Source organism: Orycteropus afer, unplaced genomic scaffold (assembly GCF_000298275.1).
Source record: "Orycteropus afer afer isolate SDZICR_OR568_19922 unplaced genomic scaffold, OryAfe1.0 scaffold00027, whole genome shotgun sequence".
In the NCBI taxonomy this organism is placed as follows: domain Eukaryota; kingdom Metazoa; phylum Chordata; class Mammalia; order Tubulidentata; family Orycteropodidae; genus Orycteropus; species Orycteropus afer.
In genome coordinates this window covers 7,864,960-7,885,754 of record NW_006921614.1, presented here as the reverse complement: position 1 = coordinate 7,885,754, position 20,795 = coordinate 7,864,960, and the positions used below count along the sequence as shown (strand labels likewise).

Genomic DNA, 20,795 nt, shown 5'->3' with positions numbered 1-20,795 from the left:
TTGTCTGCCTTAGCAGCCAGCAGCTGTCTGAGTGAAGAAATGCCTCTAGCTTCAGTGGGCTGGGAGCAGGAGGCAGAGCTGGACCCCAATGTTGAAGGGCTTTCACCCAGCCCCTAGAGCCTGGCACTTTGAACATGGACTTAAAGCCTCCAAACTGTAGGACAATAAACTCCTGTTTGTTAAGGCCATCCCATTTGTGGTATATTTCTGTCAGAGCACCATTAGGTAACCAGAACACAGCGTTCTTGTTTTCTTTTTTTTTCCTCTTCCCTTTTCTTGGCTCCCATCTTTTTTATTTCTTTTGGTTCTTCCCATCCCTAATTTTCCTTCTTGCCATTTTTTCATTTTTCTTTATTATTGTTTTGCTTTTGCTTTTTTCTCTTATTCTTGCCACACCAAACATTGTATTCATTTATTTTTTAATCTTTTACTACTTATATTTCTTTTGTGTTTACAAAGTATTTCTTTAAATATTTCTTCTCATTCACTGCCTTTCCTTTTTTTTTTTGGTGATTCTTTCTGTTTTAGCCTGTCCAGAGGGTGCTATGAATATTTTGAATATTTGCAAGTGACTTCTGATCTCAGTGGCTCAGTGGCCTAATTAATAGGCTCCACTTGCGGAGGACAGCACAGGCAACTGGACTGGAGGCTGATGATATGGTTTGTGGTTTTTGTCCTCTTGTTTTATTTTTTGTTTAACTGAGCAGCAGATCGCAACCATGCCCATATGACCCAATCATACCTGCACCTCTTGTAGCCCCACCTACTGAGTGAGGGACACTACTTCCTTCTGCACCAACGGACCAATGACAGATGGCCAACACCATCCCAACTCACCCATAACTGCTCTTCATGAACAGCTAACAGAGATCTGTACACAAACTCATTCTCCATACACCCACAAGGAGACATATGGTAAGTACCTAAATGCTGCCAGCTAGTGAATAGAGAAGCACAGTATCCTATATACTCAGATATATCAAAACAAAGGGGGGGGGGGACTTGGGAAAATCACACCAATATAAAAATCTGCAATTAAATATAAACACAATGATATCACATTGTCTCAGAGACAACAGACCATCACAGTCCACACAAAGAAGCAAGATAAAGTAGTAGAAACAAGGGATTAGGATACAGATGTAGAAAATGTCTCTGAGGAAGAAACAGTATTGAAAAGTCCTGATAAGGAATTCAAATGAATTATATTTAGGTACCTCCAAAGACTGTCAGCTGAAAACAGTGATCAGGGAAAACACTGACAAAATTAAGGAAGACACAGACAAAACTGTAGAAATTTAGGAAAACAATACAAGAACAATATAACAAAATAAACGAAAAATTAGAAATGACACAAAATCTACAAATAGAAAATCCAGAAGTTGAATACTAAAATTCCAGAAATAGCTCACACATTGAATGGGCAAAGGAGTAGAATTGAATTAATGGAAGACAGAATTAGTGAGACTGAAGACAAATATCTCAATTCTACTTTGTTAAGAGATTAATCAGAGAAAAGATCAAAACAAAGTGAAGAAAGCCTAAGATTCACATGGGATGCCATTAAGATAAATAACTTATGTTTAATTGGAATTCCAGAAAAGGAAGTGACATGTAAAACCACAGAGAAAATTGATGAAGATGTGTTGGAAGAAAATTTCCCTAATGTGACAAAAGACGGGAATATATCTATTTAAAAAGTTCAACAAACTCCGAACAGGATAAACCCCAAAAGACAATCACCAAGATATATCATCATTAAACTCACTAAAACCAAAGACAAAGAAAGAATCCTGAAAGCAGCACAGGAAGATGAAAAGTTACCTACAAAGGACAACGGATATGACTAAGCTCTGATTTCTTGGAAGAAATCATGCAGGTAAAAGGCAATGGGATGATATATATAAAACACTGAAAGAAAAAAATTTCCAACCCAGAATTATATACCCAACAAAACTCTCCCTCAAATACGATGGTGAAATTAGAACATTTCCAGATAAACAGAAATTAAAGTACTTTGCTAAAACCAGACCAACGTTACAAGAGATGCTAAAGGGAGTCCTTCAGAGAGAACCGACAACAGGAAACAACAACCAATGATTAACACACCTGGTGACATAACCAACCCACTTATAGAAGTATCCAAAGTAAAATAAGCTTACAAGACTGTAAACAGGGAACAAGAACCATAATGGAAGAAATTCCATAAATGGAAGAACATACCATGCTCATGCATAGGAAGATTGAACGTTGTGAAAATGTCAATATTACCCAAAGCAATGTACACATTCATTGCAATCCCAACCTAAATTCCATCAACACTCTTTAAGGACATGGAAAAATCAATCACAAATTTTATCTGGAAAGGAAAGAGATCTTGGATAAGCAAAGCACTATAAAGAAGAACAAAGTAGGTGGTCTCACACTCCTGGATCTCAAAACCTACTATACAGCCACAGCAGTCAAAATAGCCTCATATTGGTACAAGGACACACAGACCAGTGGAAAAGAATTGAGAACCCAGAAATAGATCCATCTACCAATGGTCAGCTGATCTTTGACATAGGGCGGAGATCCATTAAACGGGGGAAGAGAGAGTCTCTTTAACAAATAGTGCTGGCAAAACTGGATATCCATCTGCAGAAAAATGAAATCAGATTCATACCTCACACCACACACAAAAACTAAATCCAGATGCATCAAAGAGTTAAATGTGAGACCTAAATCTATAAAGTTCATCCAGGAAAAAACAGGCACAAACTTAGGGGGTCTCTGGTGGTGTAGTGCCCAAGACATCTAACTGCTAACCAGAAGGCTGTCAGTTCAAACTCACCAGCCACTCCTTAGAAGGAAGGCTGCAGAATCTATTTTCATAGAGATACTGCATCAAAAACCCAAAGAAGGTTTTGCTATGAATTGGAACCAACTTGACAGCAGTGAGTTTGGTGTTTGTTTTTTAATTTATGGCATAAACAGACTATCAAACATAACCCAAAATGCACAAATAACCGAAGAGAAAATAGATGAATGGGACCTTCTAAAAATTAATTTTTTTTTTTTTTTATTAGGATTTGGGTGAAGATTTACAGAGTAAATTCACTTTTCATACAGCAGTTCACATATACTTTGTCTCATGTCATTGACCAAAATTTACAATGCAGCAGCTCCCCTCCCACTTCCTCCCCATAGTTACCTCCTCCCAGTGTCCATCCCTTCATACTCTTCGAGAGGCCCATTTTCTGCCAACCCTGTATATGATCTTGGATACACTCTCCATTTAGACATACATAATTGTTTAGCTTGTTCACCCATCTATCCGTCCCTATACCCATATAAAAATTAAATTTTTATGTGCATCAAAAGACTTCTCCAAAATAATAAAATGAGAGCTTACAGAATGGGAAAAAATATTCAGCAATGACATATCTGACAAGGGACTTACTGCTAACATTTATAGAAAACTCCAACACCTCAACGTTAAAAAGACAAATATTCCAATTAAAAAATGGGCAGATGACAAGAATAGATACTTCACCAAAGAAGATATTCAGGTAGTCAACAAACACATGAAGAAATGTTCCTGATCATTAGCCATTGTTGTTGTTGTTGTTATGTGCCGTCGAGTCGGCCCCGACTCATAGCGACCCCTCCTTGGGTTTCCGAGGCAGTATCACTACGGAAGTAGGATTGCCCAACCTTCCTTCCGAGGAGTGGCTGGTGGGTTTGAACCGCCAGCCTTCTGGTTAGCAGTCAAGTGCTTTAGCCACTATGCTACCAGAGCTCCTTATAAGCCATTAGAGAGATGCAAATCAAAACAATGATAAGATACTATCTCACCCCAGAACTAATAGCAAAGTTCAACAGCACGGAAAATAACAAAAGCTGGCGAGGATGTGGAGAGACTGGGAGTCTCATACGTTGCTGGTGGCACTGTAAAATGATACAACTACTGTGGAAATCAGTATGGCGATTCCTTAAAAAGTTGGAAATAAAAATACCATTTGACCCAGCAATTGGTCAGTAGGTATACATCCTAAAGAAGTGACAGCCAGAACAAGAACAGATATATGCACACCCATATTCATCCAGCAGTATTCACAATAGCAAAGAGATGGAAATAACCTAAGGGCCCATCAAGAGAAGAAGGGATAACCAAACTATGGTATATACACATAATGGAATACTATGCAACACTAACACTAAAGAATAATGTAGAATCTGCAAAACACCTCATAACATGGAGGAACTTGGAGGACATTATGCTGAGTGAAGTAAGTCAAGCACAGAAGGACAAATAGAGTATTAGTTCATTATTGTAAAAACTCAAAGAAAGGTTATATATGGAAGGAATTTTCTTTGTTGGTTACCAGGGGTTGGAGTGGAGGGGAGGGAACATTGCTAGATAAGTAGAGACAAGTTTTGATTTGAGTGAAGGGAAAAGCAATATACCAAAAGTGAATGACCAACACAATAATAGTAAAGAAAAGGAGGGCAGAGAGAGGTGCAGAAGAGGTACTGACAACAATACTACGTTTTACACATACAATACTGAGTTATCAGTGATAACAAACATTAATCTAAGGGTGGACAGGCTGAATGATCAGGTTTGTCTAGGCAAAAGGGAATATACCCATGACCATATATAAGCTTGCCAGATGCTATTTATATGTATGATATTTGGACATACATATTTGTATAAGCTGTAAGAATGTATAACTAGAAATAACAGGGGACAAAGTTATGATGACTTCTTAGGCACAGTCAGCCACCCCAACGGAGCGAGCTATTGGACCTGTGGGCTTGGAACCATAGTTGTGGGGGACATCAGGCTTAATTGGTGTAACATTGTTCTACATCCTACTTTAGTGAGTAGTGACTGGGGTCTTAAAAGCTTACAAGTGGACATCTAGATGCAAAAATGGGTCTCTCTTCATCCAGAGCAAAGAATAATGAAGAGAAAAGATGCATGGAAACAGTAAATCCAGGGGACTAGTGGACAATGTCAATCTCAGCCTATGTGACCATGAGACCAGAAGAACTAGATGGTGCCCGGCTACCACTGTTAAAGACTGAATAGAGTGGGAGAACAAAGGAAAAAAGCTCAAAATAATAATAATAAAATAAAAAAAAATAGGTTTACTGGTCTGATAGACACTGGTGAGACCCTTGAGACTATGGCCTCCAGTTACCCATCAGGCCTGGAACTGAACTCACTCTCGTGGCCTCCAGCCAAAGAAGAGATAGGCATATATAGTGAACATTTACATCATGTACATACACTCCTCAGAATGATTAATTATAGGAGAAGAGAAGGGTAGTATTTGCACAGGGAGATAGTTCAGTGAGCAGGAATGCACAGGAAAGAATGACACAGGAAAGAGGTAACTACAGGGAGAAGTGCTAAGAGAACTATTACATTGTGGGGAATTGCAGTCACTGTCATGAAACAAAATGTGTATGAACTGCTATACAGAAAATGAATTTACTCTGTAAACTTTCACCCAAATCACAAAAAAAATTAAAAAAGAAAGAAAGAAAGTACATATTGTATTGAGTAAGTATGTTGCAAAAAACCCTCTTTGAAATGTCAAAGAACAAAGATGTAATTTTTGAAGACTACAGTGGGTCTGACCCAAGTCACGCTATTTTCAATCATCTCACATATATGTTAAAGCTTGGGCAATGAATAAGGAAGACCGAAGATGAATCAATGCATTTGAGTCATGGTGTTGCTGGAGAATACTGAATATCACATGCACTGCCAGAATGTCTTGGAAGAAGTGCAGCTGGAGTGCTTTATTTCTCATACTTTGGTCATGTTATCAGGAGCGATCAATTAATTCTTGGAAAAGAATATTGTGCTTGGAAAAGTAAAGGGTCAGTGAAGAAGAGAAAGACCTTCAACAAGATGGATAGATACAATGGCTTTAACAATAGGCTCTAGCATAGCAAGGATTGTGAGGATGGTATAAGATCGGACAGTATTTTGTTTTGTGATGCACAGGGTCGCTATGAGTTGGAACTCACTTGAGAGCGCCTAACAACAATCATCTTCAACTCATTCTTCCGTCTGATGCAACATACTCAACCAAGCACTAAACGGCCAGCAAACCCATCGCCACTGAGTCAATTTTGACTCATAGTAACCTTACAGGACAGGGTAAAACTGTCCTACAGGGTTTCTAAGCCTATAAATCTTTAAGGAAGAAGATCTGTCACATCTTTCTCCTGCAAAGGGGCTGGTAGGTTTGAACTGCTGACCTTTTGGTTAGAAGCTAAGTGGTCAACCACTGTGCCACTACCAGCTAATTTTATTTATCAGTATATCTCAAAGCCAATCCCCTTCTCTCCATTACTATTACTTTTTGACTAAATTAACCAATAGTTATTTCCTAATCAGTCTCTATGTCTTTTGTTCCTTTCTCATTTAGGGTGATCCAATTAAAAGGTACACCTGCAGTATGCTTAAAACACCTGAATGGCTTTCTGCTGTCTTGAGTCACATTCAAGCACCCTGGCATGATCTTAAGTAAAGTTCTCTGGCGACTGTGGTCCCTACTCTCTTAAGCATTATGTTCTTCCACTATCTGCCATCAGTGATACAAAAACGGTGCTAGTGGTTTACACCCAACACTATCTATAGTTGTTTCCATCTGTCCCTCCTTTTTCTGCTTCCCTTTCCCATCTAATCCCTACTAAACCTTTACCTGACCTAAAGTTAGTCATGCTTTCTTAATTCCCAAACCCCCTTCAGGGTAACTTATGTTGACCCTACTATGTGATCCCATAATTCTCTGTTCATTTCTCTTATCAGTACATTGCCACCCTATTGTTGAAAAGTGTCAGTGATTATATTAGTCTATTCCACTAAACCACAAGCACATTTTGGGCAAAGATCATGTCTTGTTTATCTCTGTATGCCCAGAAAGGAGCAAAGGGCCCAGCACATGGCTGGTGCCCAGTAAATGTTTGCTGAAAGAAGGAACAACTAAACTAACTTCATCTTATCAAAGTACATATTACAGGGATAGAGTTCTTTGGACTGCTAGTTAGTAACCGGTATAGAATATGTTCTAAAAGTTTACTCATGTTGGTTAAATGACTGCTAGCCACTACAAATTTCCTGGTAAAGATCTGGGTAGTTGAACTATCAGTGTAAGCAATAACTCTGCAGCAAATAATTTATTAAGGACAACTCTGGTAGTGTAGTGGGTAAGGTATGTGGCTCCTAACCAAAAGGTTAGTGGTTCAAAACCACCAGCTGCTTCGTGGAAGAAAGATGAGGCAGTCTGATTTACAGCCTTGGAAAGCTAACGGAAGTCACTATGAATCAGAATCAACCCCATGACAATGAGTTTGGTTTGTATTTTTTTTGGTTAACTAGTTTATTATCTGTTGATACACAGAAGGGAGTTTGGAGTACCCACTGTATGCAACTCTGCTAGAAAGTGTTCAAATAATTTTATTTAGTTTTCAAAGTCTTATAAACAAATTCTAGTAATTCCAATTCATAGATTAATGAGTTTATTTATAGTATATGATTTAGACAAAGGTCAAAAGAAAGCAACGGGTTGACCTCAAATGTGAACCAAGGTCTCTTGATTCAAAGGCCAGGAATCTTACTAAATCAAGATTGCCTCACTCATGATACTCATTTATAACACTGAAAATAATACATACGGTAAATATACTCAGGGCAGAAAATAAGCGGAGGTGGCATTCTAGCACCATGTCACTGCAACTTTCCTTTCTCTATTGATTGTGAAAGATCATTTCTGTAAGCTGTTTTTTTTTTTTTTTTTCTTTTGGGTCAATATATCTTAGTTAAAAGAACTATTATATTGTCAAATAGAATTTCAGTAATGAGTGGCTATGAAAACACACAGATAATCAAAATGTCATGGTGATACATTATATCATAATCTTGGCAACTTTAAATCTGCTTCTTACAATAGGGCAGTAGAGAAGAGGCAGTTCTTTCAGGAGAAAGAACCCTTTTCAAGACATTTCCATAACTAATTCAGACAATAGCAAGAGGACCTCCTTTAACTTACTCAAACCCTGTTGAAAATTGAAACTCACAAGTTGGCTCATGAAACTTATCTAATTTTATTACTAAATTTGGTTTCTAGTGGCTACAATTTTCCTTAATTGGCTAGGTACCAGTTAAGTGAAAAATAAATGTTAAAACATATATAAAAGTCTATATAGTGGAAGTGGGATTCAGAGTGTCAGGATGAGAAGTAGTATGACATAAAGTAACTTTCATCTACAACAAGGTATGCATATGGCTGTTGATGTTAATCATTACGAGGCATCTATTTTCTATTACGCTCATTATAATAGCTTTCTAAGTCAGTGATTTGTAATTATATTTTGCATAAAAAACAGTATTATCTGACTTTGGTACAGAATACTTTACTTTAGATGAAGAAAATTCCATTTTGATATAATTGCATTTTGTAGTCTAACTACTGCTCATTTTCTTATATTCTCTACCTTTATTTTCCCTGTGCTCTCTCTCATTTATTACTTTTTAAAATTATAACAATTATTTCATTTTATTGTATTTTGTTGTAATTGTTTTTATTCATTTTTAAAATGCTTTAAGGGCCAAGGTGAAGTACAAATAAAATAAGTGCAATACTGTAAACTAAAGTCATTAAGTCAGCAATGATGTAGATTCAATAATTGTTTTTAACACTTCCCTCTAGAAGGCTGGAGGTTCAAGCCCAACTTGGAAGGAAGATTGGGCAATCTAGTTCTGTAGAGATACCGTCTTGGAAACCCCTATGTGCTATATGCTATAAGTCAGTTCTGACTTGATGGCAGTTTTTTTTTTTTCCCTATTATCTAGAATAAATTAGTATTTTATTTTCCCCCCAAAATTTAGACAGCTAAATTTTATTTTCTTAGTCTGAATATCTTAAATGTTTTCTTTTCTAAGATACTTTTAACATAACTTTTACTAATTTTTCAAAATCATTATCATTCAACATGGCAGAACTTTGCAACTATAAAAAAGGAGAAAAAAAGAGAATCTTTTAGTAGCACCAAGCATATTTAATCATAATGAAGAATTAGTCTTTCAAAAGTCTAAGAAACTATTTTCAGCCACAAAGAAATATAAAATGGCCTCTGGTTGCCCTTGCGGCATTGTGAAATGGGTTAGGTAACGACAGTGCTTTCTAAAAAGTGTCACAGGCTATACAATGGCTGTTGTTGTTGTTGTTTTGTGACATCGAGTGGGACCCGACTCATAGAGACCCCTCCTTGGTTTCCGAGGCAGTATCACTATGGAAATAGATTGCCCCATCTTCCTTCCGAGGAGTGGCTGGTGGGTTTGAACTGCCAGTCTTCTGGTTAGCAGTCAAGTGCCTTAGGCACCATGCTACCAGAGCTACATGAGCTAACAGTATAAATTCATTAGAAATGTAAGACTTAATTTGAGAATAATTTAGAAAATTTACAATAGTCTTTCTTTTTTATTTTTCCCTTTCTTCTCTGTGTTCTTGCATATCCTGTGATAAAAACCTTAAAGCAATATGGCATAAGTAGACTATCAAGCTGCAAAAATGGCAAGGAGGCCACATCTCCTGGCCTCCTCTAACTGCACAAGAGGAAGATAGAACCACCAGTAACCCAAGGCCTATTCCTGCAAGGCCAGACATGCTGCCTCCCTCCAGCCCTTTCACCAACCGTTCTTCCCAAAGCACCCACCGCCTCTCTCCTGGGTTTGATAATTTGCTGCAGTGGCCACACAGAACTCACAGATTACGGGGTTTATTAGGGAAGCACCAGGCTACAATTCAAGTTCAGGAAAAACGCTCAAAGACTCTCCCCAGCCCACATGCTATTTCCTAACAGTCTCTCACGGTCCCTCTCCCAACAGTGAGTGTCCCTAGGTGACTCACTCAGCAATGTGTCTCTTTCAGCGGCACTGTCTTCCTCAACCAGCAGTTAGTGAGAGAGAGAGAGAGAGAGAGAGAGAGAGAGAGAGAGAGAGAGAGCCCTCTGCCTCTAGGAGGCCTCCTTTTGAGCCTGGCAGAGTGGCCAAACTAGCCAATCATAGCATCAGAATTCTAAGCATCTAAGAGAGAGTGGGAACCTCCCAGAACATTGTTTTGTGCCACTCCCAACAGAAATACTTCAGGTGGACAACTTTAGCAATCAGGAGCTCCTCAGTTGCTCATAACAAATTGAACCTCGGAGTTTACAAAGACTTATGGGTAGAAAAGCCACACTATACCACACAAGCATAATCCAAAATGTACAAACAGTAGAAGATAAACTAGATGCATGGAAAACCTACTAAAAATTAATTTTTTATGTATTTCCAAAGACTTCTCCAAAAGAGTAAAAAGAGAACCTACAGACTGGGAAAAAATATTTGGCAATGACCTATCTCTGACAAGGGACTTAGCTCTAGAATTTATAGAAAACTCTAACATCTCAAAACAAAGACTGGGCAATCTACTTCTGTAGAGATATAGCCTCAGAAACCCAAAAAGGGGTCAGTATGAGTTGGGATTGACTCCATGGCAGTGAGTTTGGTTTTGGTTTGGTTCTCAACAACAAAAAGACAAATAATCCAACTCAAAAATGGTCAGAAGACATGAATAGACACTTCACCAAAGAGATTATTCAGGTGGCCAACAAACACATGAAGAAATGCTCACGATCATTAGCCATTAAACTAAACCAAAGTCACTGCTGTTGAGTTGGATCTGACTCATGCATGGCAAGCCCTCCTTGGGTTTCTGAGGTAGTATCACTATAGAAGTAGATTGCCCAATCTTCCTTCCAAGGAATGGCTGGTGGGTGTGAACCGCCAGCCTTCTGGTTAGCAGTCAAATGCCTTAGGCACTACGCCACCAGAGCTCATAAGTCATTGTTGTTATTGTTGTTATGTGCTGTCAAGTTGGCCACGAGTCAGTGACCTCTTCTTGGGTTTCCAAGGCAGTATCACTATGGAAGTAGATTGCCCAACCTTCCTTCCGAGGAGAGATGCAAATAAAAAAAAACGAGATACCATCTTGCCCCAGCACTACTAGCAAAGCTCAACAAAACACAAAATAACAAATGCTGGCCAGGGTGTGTAGAGATTGGGACTCTCATACAGTGCTGGTGGACCTGTCAAATGATACAACCACTGTGGAAAGCAGTATGGCGATTCCTTAAAAAGTTGGAATTAGAAATACCATCTGACCCAGCCATTCCATTACTAGGTGTATATTCCAAAGAAGTAAGAGCCAGGATAAGAACAGATATATGCACACCCGTGTTCATCGCAGCACTGTTTACAATAGGCAAAAGTTGGAAACAACCTAGCTGCCCATCAGCAGAGGAATGGCTAACCAAACTATGGTACCTACACACAATGGAATATTATGCTCTGGTAGCATAGTGGCTAAGGCATTTGACTGCTAACCAGAAGGCTGGTGGTTCAAACCCACCAGCCACTCCTCAGAAGGAAGATGGGGCAATCTACTTCCGTAGTGATACGGCCTTGGAAACCCAAGGAGGGGTCGCTATGAGTCGGGTCCGACTCGACGGCACATAACAACACAACAACAAAGAATAACATAGAATCTGGAAAACACCACATAGTGTGGATGAACTTGGAGGACAGCAGGCTGAGTGAAATAAGTCAATCACAGAAGGGCAAATATTCTATTAGTTCGTTATTGTAAAAGTCAAGAAAAGGTTTATATATGGAAGGAAATTTTCTTTGTTGATTACCAGGGGTGGATGGGAAGGGGAGAGAACACTGTTAGATAGGTAGAGATAAGTACTGATTTGGGTGAAGAGAAGGGCAACGTACCAAATGTGAGTGATCAACATGGTGGTGCTGAGGAAGAGGAAGACATAGAGAGGTGCATGGGAGGTATGGACAACAAAGATGAACCCTTCTGCACATATAGTATGGTGTTGTCAGTGATGGCAAACATTGATCCATGGGTGGATAGATGGGTAGACAGGCTTACCTATTAGCTATGTCTGTGTAGGGGGGAGTGTGCCCATGACCACATATAGGGTTGACAGACAGTTTCTGCAAGTGTATTTGTATGTTCTGTAAGAATTCCCAGGTATATAGTAGAGGTGACAAGGGGCAAGGTTGTAGTGACTTCTTGGCCACAGCCAGCTATCCAGAGGGAGTGAGTAGCTGGATCTGTGAGCTCAGGATCATAGTCGCAGGGGACATCAAGCTAATTAGCATAACATACTACACACAAACATTGTTCCACATCCTACTTTGGTAAGTAGCGACTGGGATCTTAAAAGCTTGCAAGCGGCCATCTAGATTCAACTATGGGTCTCTCTTCATCCAGAGCAAAGAAGAATGAAGAAAGATGCATGGAAGCAATTAGTCCAAGCAACTGGTACAACCATGTGATCCTCAGCCCGTACAACTATGAGACCAGCTAGCTACCACTGTCAACCACCCGGAGGTGGTTATAGGAGATCCTGGATAGAGTGGGAGAATGATGTGAAATGAAACTCAAAATCATAAAAAAAGGACAAGGTTTGCTGGTGGAACTTCTGAGACTATGGCCCATAGATGCCCTTCAGGTCTGGAATTGAACCTATTCCTATGGCTTCCAGCCAAAAAAAAGGACAGGCATATGAGCTGAACATTTACATTAGATAGATACACTCCTGGGAGAAATCAATCATGGGAGAATAGAAGGGCTGTGTATGCACAGGGTGACAGCGTGGAGGACAGGGATGCATGGGAGGGAAGGACACAGGGAAGAGGTAACTATGGGGAGGAAGTGGGAGGAGAGCTGTTGCATTTTAGGAAATTGCAGTCAATGTCATGAGACAAAGTGTATGTGAGCTGCTGTACGGAAAGTGAATTTGCTCTGTAAACTTTCACAAAAATCATAATAAAAATTAAAAAAAGAAAAGTTAAAGCAATTTTCAAAGACAGATAAAATTTGTTTTACATTTCATAGTGAGCCAAACTCTCACCTGGCTGCTTAAAGTAGGATTCTATGGTTTCTTCAGTATTTTGTTATATATGTATGTATATATATGATGGAGCCCGGGTTGCATAGTGGATAAGGAATCTGGCTGCTAACCAGAAGGTCAGAAGTTCAAACCCACCAGCCACTCCATGGAAGATAAAAATTTACAGCCTTGGAAACCCACTGGTGTTTGCTATGAGTCAGAGTTGACTTGATAGCATTGAGTTTGGTGTTTTGGTTTTGTATATGTATATATATGCAGTAAAGATATTATATGAAGACTCTTAAATAAAATAGGGAAAAGTTTGATTTTTTAAAAAAACTGTAGGTAAAACCTTAATAATCTTGTTAAGAACACCAGTAGGCAAAATGCAATATTTGATGCTCACCAACCTGGTAACTGTCCCAGGTGACAAGTTTGTGTAGCTCTAAATTGAGTCAACGGATACAAGGTGAAAAAGAACAAGAGGATGGAATTTCCCAGACATCAGCAACTTCTACTTAAAGGGAAGTTTCTAGCAGGGTGGGTCATGTTATATTTATTACAATGAAAGACATGTTTAAGGATTTTAAGTTTCTAAATGAGATATATAAAGTTAAAACTGAAACAGAGGTTAGGCCTAGAGGATTGAATAATCTCTACAATGCTACTTTTATAATATTTTAATAATATTATAATGTATGTCAGCCACAGCATAATTACTGTCTTTTTACCCTCACTAGTCTGCTCGGTGTAGTAAATTACCTGGTATGGCTTTTCTTGCCATAGGTCTTTGTAAACTCAGTGGTAGAATTTGCCCTGAGCAACTGAGTAGCTCCTGATTGTTAAAATTATCCACCTGGGGTATTTCTGTTAAGAATGGCACAAAGCAATGTTCTGGGAAGTTAGCTCTCTCTCAGGTGTTTAGAATTCTGATATTATGGTTAGTTTGGCCACTCTTACCAGGCTCAAAAGGAGCCCTCCTAGAGGCAGAAGGAGTCTCTCTGACTGCTGCTGAGAAGGATATGCTGCTGAGAGAAACACGCTCCTGAGAGACATGTGCTGAGAAAGAGACACCGAGACACGTGTTGCTGAGAAAGAGACACCAAGAGACACACGCTGCTGAGAGACTGAGGGTTGTTCCTGAACTTGAGTTGTAGCCTGATGCTTCCCTAATAAACTCCATAATCTGTGAGTTCTGTGTGGCCACTGCAGTGAATTATCGAACACAGCAGAAAGGTGGTGGGTGCCGTAGGAGGAATGTTTGGTGTCAGGGTTGATGAAAGGGCTAGAGGGAGGCAGCATGTCTGGCCTCACAGGAATAGGCCTTGGGCTACTGATGGTGATTTTGTCTTCCTCTTGTGGGGTTAGAAGAGGTCAGAAGATACAGCCTCCCTGCCCCTTTGGCAGTTTGTAAATCTCTAGTGTTTTGGTACTATTTTAATTTGCATGTTTCCCTCTGTAAGTCTCTTGATCTCTACTTGTACATGTTTTTTTTTTTGCTCAACTTTATTACAGTCTTAAAACAGCAGTGCCATCTTGCATTTGTAATTCATATTCTCCCAGGCCCTAATGCATTTACACACACTCACACACACATCTTATGGGTGTTCAAGATGTATTATGGGCAAAATGATTTATTTGTTCCAAAGGATATGTGGTGTTCAGGTCTTCAATGCTTTGGTCCTATTTTAGGAAGTGAAAGGTGCTTGGTGTTAATACTATTCATGTTAGGATTGTGAATTCACAGACTATTTGTGTTAGCATTCTCAATTAGTCAGAAGCATGGGGAGAGGGGCAGACGAGGTAGTCAATGTAAAATGTAAAAAGATTTGCAACAATGGATACTAACACAGGTGAAAGAAACACTGCCTCCTTCCTGCTTTCTGGAGGAGCTCACAGTTCTAAGGCCTCAGCTTGCCTTTCAGTCTGGATTTACTAAACATGTAATTTATTAAACAAAGTTCCAGTGGCTCAAAAAAGAGAACAGACTTCAAAAAATGAGTCATTATTTACGCCCCTTAATAGGCCTGCACTCATAGACTTCAACGTTTCATTCAAGCGTGTACTAATTGAAGACCTAATCTTTATCAAGTTACAATTCATGAAAGGACACAGCCTGTTTATCTACCTCAGCTGTAATAAGAGAAATTGTGAAATGAATATCTTTGGGTTAATGTTCGTAAGACTTTTGAAGGCCAAGTTAGAGGATGCATGGGTTGTGAAGTTTCTATTAAAAAGAGGCAATTCATTGGAGACAAGCATTGCATTGGGAGCTAGGTGGCTTTCTATTTCCTGTTCTATTATTCAGTTTAGCTCCCTATTCTTTCTATGCTCCACCTCTCTTTTAAACCTATTTTATTACTGGTTATTTCAGCCAGCACCTCCAATGCTTCAGCTGCAATGGCTCCCATGTGCTCCCTATAACTTGCTCTGCCAATGCCTCATCTTTGCATGGAGTGCTTCTTCCTCCATTCCCACAGGTTCTTATCTGCATCAGACACTACTGGTTGGCTGATCTAATAGTCATTCCCAATCCTTTTTTCTTTGCCACCTTCTATTACAGAGGCTGCAAAAGTTATACAGCCTAATTTTTTGGTCTCTTGCCTAGCTAGTGGTGGAAATGTAACAGAGCTGTGACAAATGAGATGACATAAAACTTCCAAGAAAGTTTGCTCTTTTCTGGTTAGACTTGTCCTTCTTTCTTCCTGGCTTGAATAATGATATGATATTTGGAGTTTCAATAACTGCTTGGAATGATCAGGCCTAAGCATGAAAGGGAAAACTGGAAATTCACATGGCACCTTTACATCATCTAGTTGCTAAAACAGCTCTAGCAGCTGCATGCCTCTAGTCCTTTTCTATGTGAGAATAAATTCTCTATTTACTTGTTGTTTTTGTTTTATGTGCCGTCGAGTCAGCCCTGACTCATAGCGACCCCTCCTTGGGTTTCCGAGGCAGTATCACAGGCAGTATCACTACGGAAGTAGGATTGCCCAATCTTCCTTCCGAGGAGTGGCTTCTATTTACTTAAGCTACTATATAAGGGTTTCCTACTACTTGTAGTCAAAAGCATTCCTAATGATACCTGTTTTTTAAGGTGGCATTTAGAGACCAGCTCTCCTCCATACAGCCATTTCTCCTTTGTACTTTACTGATAAATTTCTTATGGTACTTATTACTCCCTACTTCTAATGGGAGGGTAATGATCTGCAGCTCCTACCACAGTGCTTATCATATAATAAGTACAAAAAAGACTCAATTATCTGATGAGGAATTAAGGAATTCTGAGACTTAATTTGGTAACCATTTGGGCATTACTTTAGGCTTTTACCGTATGTTTCAGTAATATTTTAATTGACAGGAATGGCTGATGAAAATTACATATGACTACAATTTTCTCTTGCTTTTCATCAACAAATATTTATATTTGCAAACATATACTAGATAGTTATTGTGCTATACACTAGTAATATAGAGATAAGAGTTTCTGGCTTCAAGGAACAAATGACAGAGAAACAAGAAAACCGACAATTACAACAGTGTGTGCAGCCAATAATAAACTTAAGGACAGGGTGCTTCTTCCTCACCACCAACTTCTCTACTGCTTCATCCAGAAACCGGCTGTCAGGCCTGGCATCTACCACTTCAACTTTCCATCCTTTTTATTTATATTCCAATTTATTTTCGCCTTCTCTACTCCGCCGAAGGAAAATCAAGTGTCCCTCCCTTTGTCTAACTCCAAATGCACCACCTTGCTTTCTTATACAGCATCTGAAGCAGGAGGGGTGAGGGGCTTATACACTCATTCTATCAATTTACTTAATTTCAAGTCACATCTCAATCCTCCACAATCTTCACTATTCCAAGAAAATGGCTCTGGTAAAGCTCACAGAGATATTCATATTGTCAAATCCAGGGACCACTTTTTTATTTATTGTAATTTTTTATTTATTGTAACTATGAAGGCAAGTGACCTTACTGATTACAGCCACCTTCTTACTTGGCTTGTTCTCTTCCTGTGCCCTAGATTATTTATTATCAAAGCGTGGACAGAGGCCACTATGATCTCAGACCTTTCAAGGACCCATGAAGTAAAACTATTTTCACAGTTCCAAGATGACATCTGCCTTTTTCACTCATTCTTTTATGAGTCTACAGTGGAGTTTCTTAGAAGCAACAGACGGTAGGAAGAAACAAATTAACAATGCAGACATTTAATATAGAGCTGAAATTAAAGAAATTTACAGAAATGCAATGTCACTTTTTTCACTAATTATTTTGGAAGAAAAATAATTCTTCATAAAAATTTTATTTATGTTAACATGTAATGAGATTATTCACTTATTTTTTTAAAACAAGTCTTAACATGATAAATATTGATATGCCTCACCTAAACAAAAGTTCTTTGGGCCTCTCAATAATATTTAAGTGAGTAAAAGAGTACAGTGTCATCCTTTTGGGGCCCTTTTTGATTCTACACCCTATGCATACCTCTGTCAGGACAGTTTCCCCAGTCTGTGGAAATTATCTCTGTAACTGTGTCCCACACAAGACTTCAAAAGCCATTGATGGCAGATGCCTTGATGAATCCAAAGCTCTCCTCTTTCTATCCCCAGGTCTTATATAGTATTTGGTAAAGCAGATTCAGGATTTTTTTGTCAGCACTGAGGCAAAAGAATACAGAATGGGATATGTTTGAGTGATAGGGATCAGGGCAGGAAGGAAGCCGTGGAATGAAGAGAATCAGGAAAATTTTGTCTATAGGTCATGAATGAGCTGAATCTCAAAGGAAAAGGAGGAACTCTGGACAAGGGAGATAAAGGACCTGCCATAAAAAGAAGAAAGTCATCACTTGCAAAGTCATCACTGAAGTCCAAGAGAACATGGTACATCTAAGAAAGTGCAAATATTACAATGTGTAGGGCTTGTTGGGTTAGAGACTGGAGAAATAGAAAGGGCCCATACTATTACAATGTGATCTGTGTGTGGTGTGTATATCTCAAGGTAATTCCACAATATTGATCTCTTTACTATTTCAGGCATTCCAGTTTTCAGGTGGTTTCAAAATTTACTATCTACTTTTCATTGTTTATCCAGTGCCAATTGTGTGACTTTTGATAAGTTACCTGTGTCTGTTTCCTCAGTGGGCCATGAAAATTGTACCTACTTCACAGGGTTGTTGTCAAAAATAAATGCCATAATTGATGTAAAGCACATAAAACAGTAGTGACACACAGAAGGGATCAGAGGATATTATCATTACTGAGTTCTCATCAGCCACAAATATCTGCAAAGATTGAAAAGGAAGAGGCTATCCTTGAAATCCACAAGATGTAGCCTTAACATAAAAAATATCTATTTTATGTAAATGTATTACCTCAGGAGATGCTACTAGCAGAAATCTTGGATTTCAGGTTCACAATTTCAGGAAACAGTAGAAAATGATTACCAGCTTCCTTTGAATATATTTATACTTAGGTAACAAATTTGGCTTAAAGGCTCCAAGTACAATTTCAACAACAGTTTTCTAAATGTTTGTTACCTTATAGCTGTTCACATTGAAACTCATTTCCAATTTTCTGCCTACTAGGTATGGCCTTGAAAGATCATCCTGCAGTTTACCTTGTTGACCTAGCATTTATTCACTTGAGAAAACTTAGCTTCATTTTTAGGTTTCACTATCTGGCTCATAAATCATTTCCAAATGGAATTTCAGAAATGGAAGGGTCGTTAGAAAAGATGTAGTCTGACAGTCTAATTTTACAAACAGAAAAACTGAAATACAGAGAATGTGTGACTGGTCTAAGGCTAGATACTCACTGAGTGCTCCTACTTGACTTTTCTACTATGAGCTCTCAGACGTACCCTCTCCTTCCACTATTGCTTCACTGTGTTAACTGTGTGCTGATACTTATCCCATTTATTCTGGGTAAATTTAAATAACAAAGTAATATCTTCTAGAATGTGGGGAAAATGAATGGTTTCCACTTACTTGTATAGTTTTGTGTATTACCTTGATAGACTTGGTTAAGCATTTGGTATTAATTTTTGTCAGAAATTCTTCCAGTATACCTTTATTTCCTTTACCTTCAAAGTCATTAAGTAAAATAACACTTTCTCATGATTTGTTTCTTTTAACTAGTCAGCCAGGTGGATATGACTTCCTAGCCGTGTCCTGAATGTTGTTCTCAAATTCATAGGCAAAGTGCCTTTTCTATGCAGGTTTCTAAAAATTAACACAGTCTCTGTTTGAAAGGCTTGGTATTCCTGTCTGCTACACGTTGTGGACCAGCCACTCCTCGGAAGGAAGGTTGGGCAATCCTACTTCCGTAGTGATACTGCCTCGGAAACCCAAGGAGGGGTCGCTATGAGTCAGGGCTGACTCGACGGCACATAACAACAACAACAACAACACGTTGTGGAACTGGACCTATCAATAACAGGGCCGGCATGCTCACATACCCAGCCGCAGGTAAAGCCTAGCTAACCAGTTTGTTCCAGGGGTAGGCAACAGGTCCTATAACATTAAATCCATGGGCTGGCCAGTCACCTAAAATGAGATCTGGTGTAAAAAGATGAGCTGGCCCAGTCAAATTCCTGCTCTCGGAAATATGGCTCAAACTCATAATCGGGCAACTAGTTGTTGTTACTGTTATGTGCCGTTGAGTCCGACCCGACTCATAGCGACCCCCCTCCTTGGGTTTCCGAGGCAGCTAGTAGAAGACGCCAAATTTGAAAGCATGCAGGGAAAAGCCATAAGATATATACAGTAATGGTGGGTCAGAAGATATAAGAGGCTCTGAAGTAAAGCTATATAAAGAGTAAGAATGAAGGACTCAGGAGCAAATGTGAGAATGGTGCAGGCATGGAAAAGTACTTCACTAAGGATGGCTTACTAGAGTTGGAGTCTGTTCCTGCTGGTAAGGTTCCATAAACTGGATGCAGGTCGGATGAGGCCAGTATAAGCGAACGTTTCTGCTCCAGGAACCCTGTTTCCCTAACCACTATTTGTGCATCATTTTTATGTCAACGTTCCCGCGCTCGCCGTCCGACCCCATTTCCTAAGTAGAACAGAACTGATTCTAGTAACCAAAAGAGTTAACTAACACGTGTGAAATGAAAGGGTGGTAGAGTTAGATAGACTTCAGCTTTGTGGACATGTGCCGTCACGTCCCAATTGTCAACGCTTCCAAATGCCAGGGGAAGTTCTATATATGCAAGAAACTGTTAGTAGCTTTATCACTTGCAGCTTTCACATCCATCCTTTCAACGACTGAAACACCACCAACCGTGCGCTAAACACACAAACCAAACTATCCGGTTGGGAAGAAACATCACAAGAAGTGAATGTGTTCCCTGATAGAAGTGCAAACCCACAGCTCCTTAGCGCGAGGTTTCCAGGGCCCACCCCCCTCTGCCGGCTTACGCACTAGGCTGGAGTAGCCCTTCCAGCTGCTGCGGCCGGGTGGGCGGGCTCCCTGTCCCTGGGACCTTCTTCGGCAGCCCGCGCCTGGCTCCTCCCGGCCCCTGTAGCCACCCGATTGGGTCACCTGTAATTGTAGGCGCTGAAATGCTTGCTTTCTCTCAGCATCGCCCGGTAAAGATCTAACACTTGTGCGCGGCTGGAGGCTGCCATTTTGGAGAGAAAAAAAATAAATGGGTCCTTTTCGCGGAGGTCCCTAATTTAACTCACAAAATTTCAGCCTATACAAAAACAGAAACCACCGCGAGTAGACAAAAACGCACTGCTCTGTCTTACTGGAGGGGTCCCAGACTTAGGATCAGTCTGCGCGAGTCCTGAGTCCTCGCCCCGCCTCTGGAAAGCTCCCAGGAGCCCCGCG

The 20,795-nt window shown here is 39.6% G+C and overlaps 1 protein-coding gene across 1 annotated transcript in view; it reads right to left on the bottom strand.

Moving 5' to 3' along the window:
* The window catches only part of LYRM4 (LYR motif containing 4), a 246,954-nt gene extending 226,364 nt beyond the window's left edge, over positions 1 to 20,590 (bottom strand). Inside the window, exon 1 of the mRNA XM_007935348.1 lies at positions 20,505 to 20,590. Coding sequence (XP_007933539.1) covers positions 20,505 to 20,590 — 86 coding nt within the window. The remainder of the gene's footprint in view (positions 1 to 20,504) is intronic.
* Positions 20,591 to 20,795: the final 205 nt, after the last annotated feature.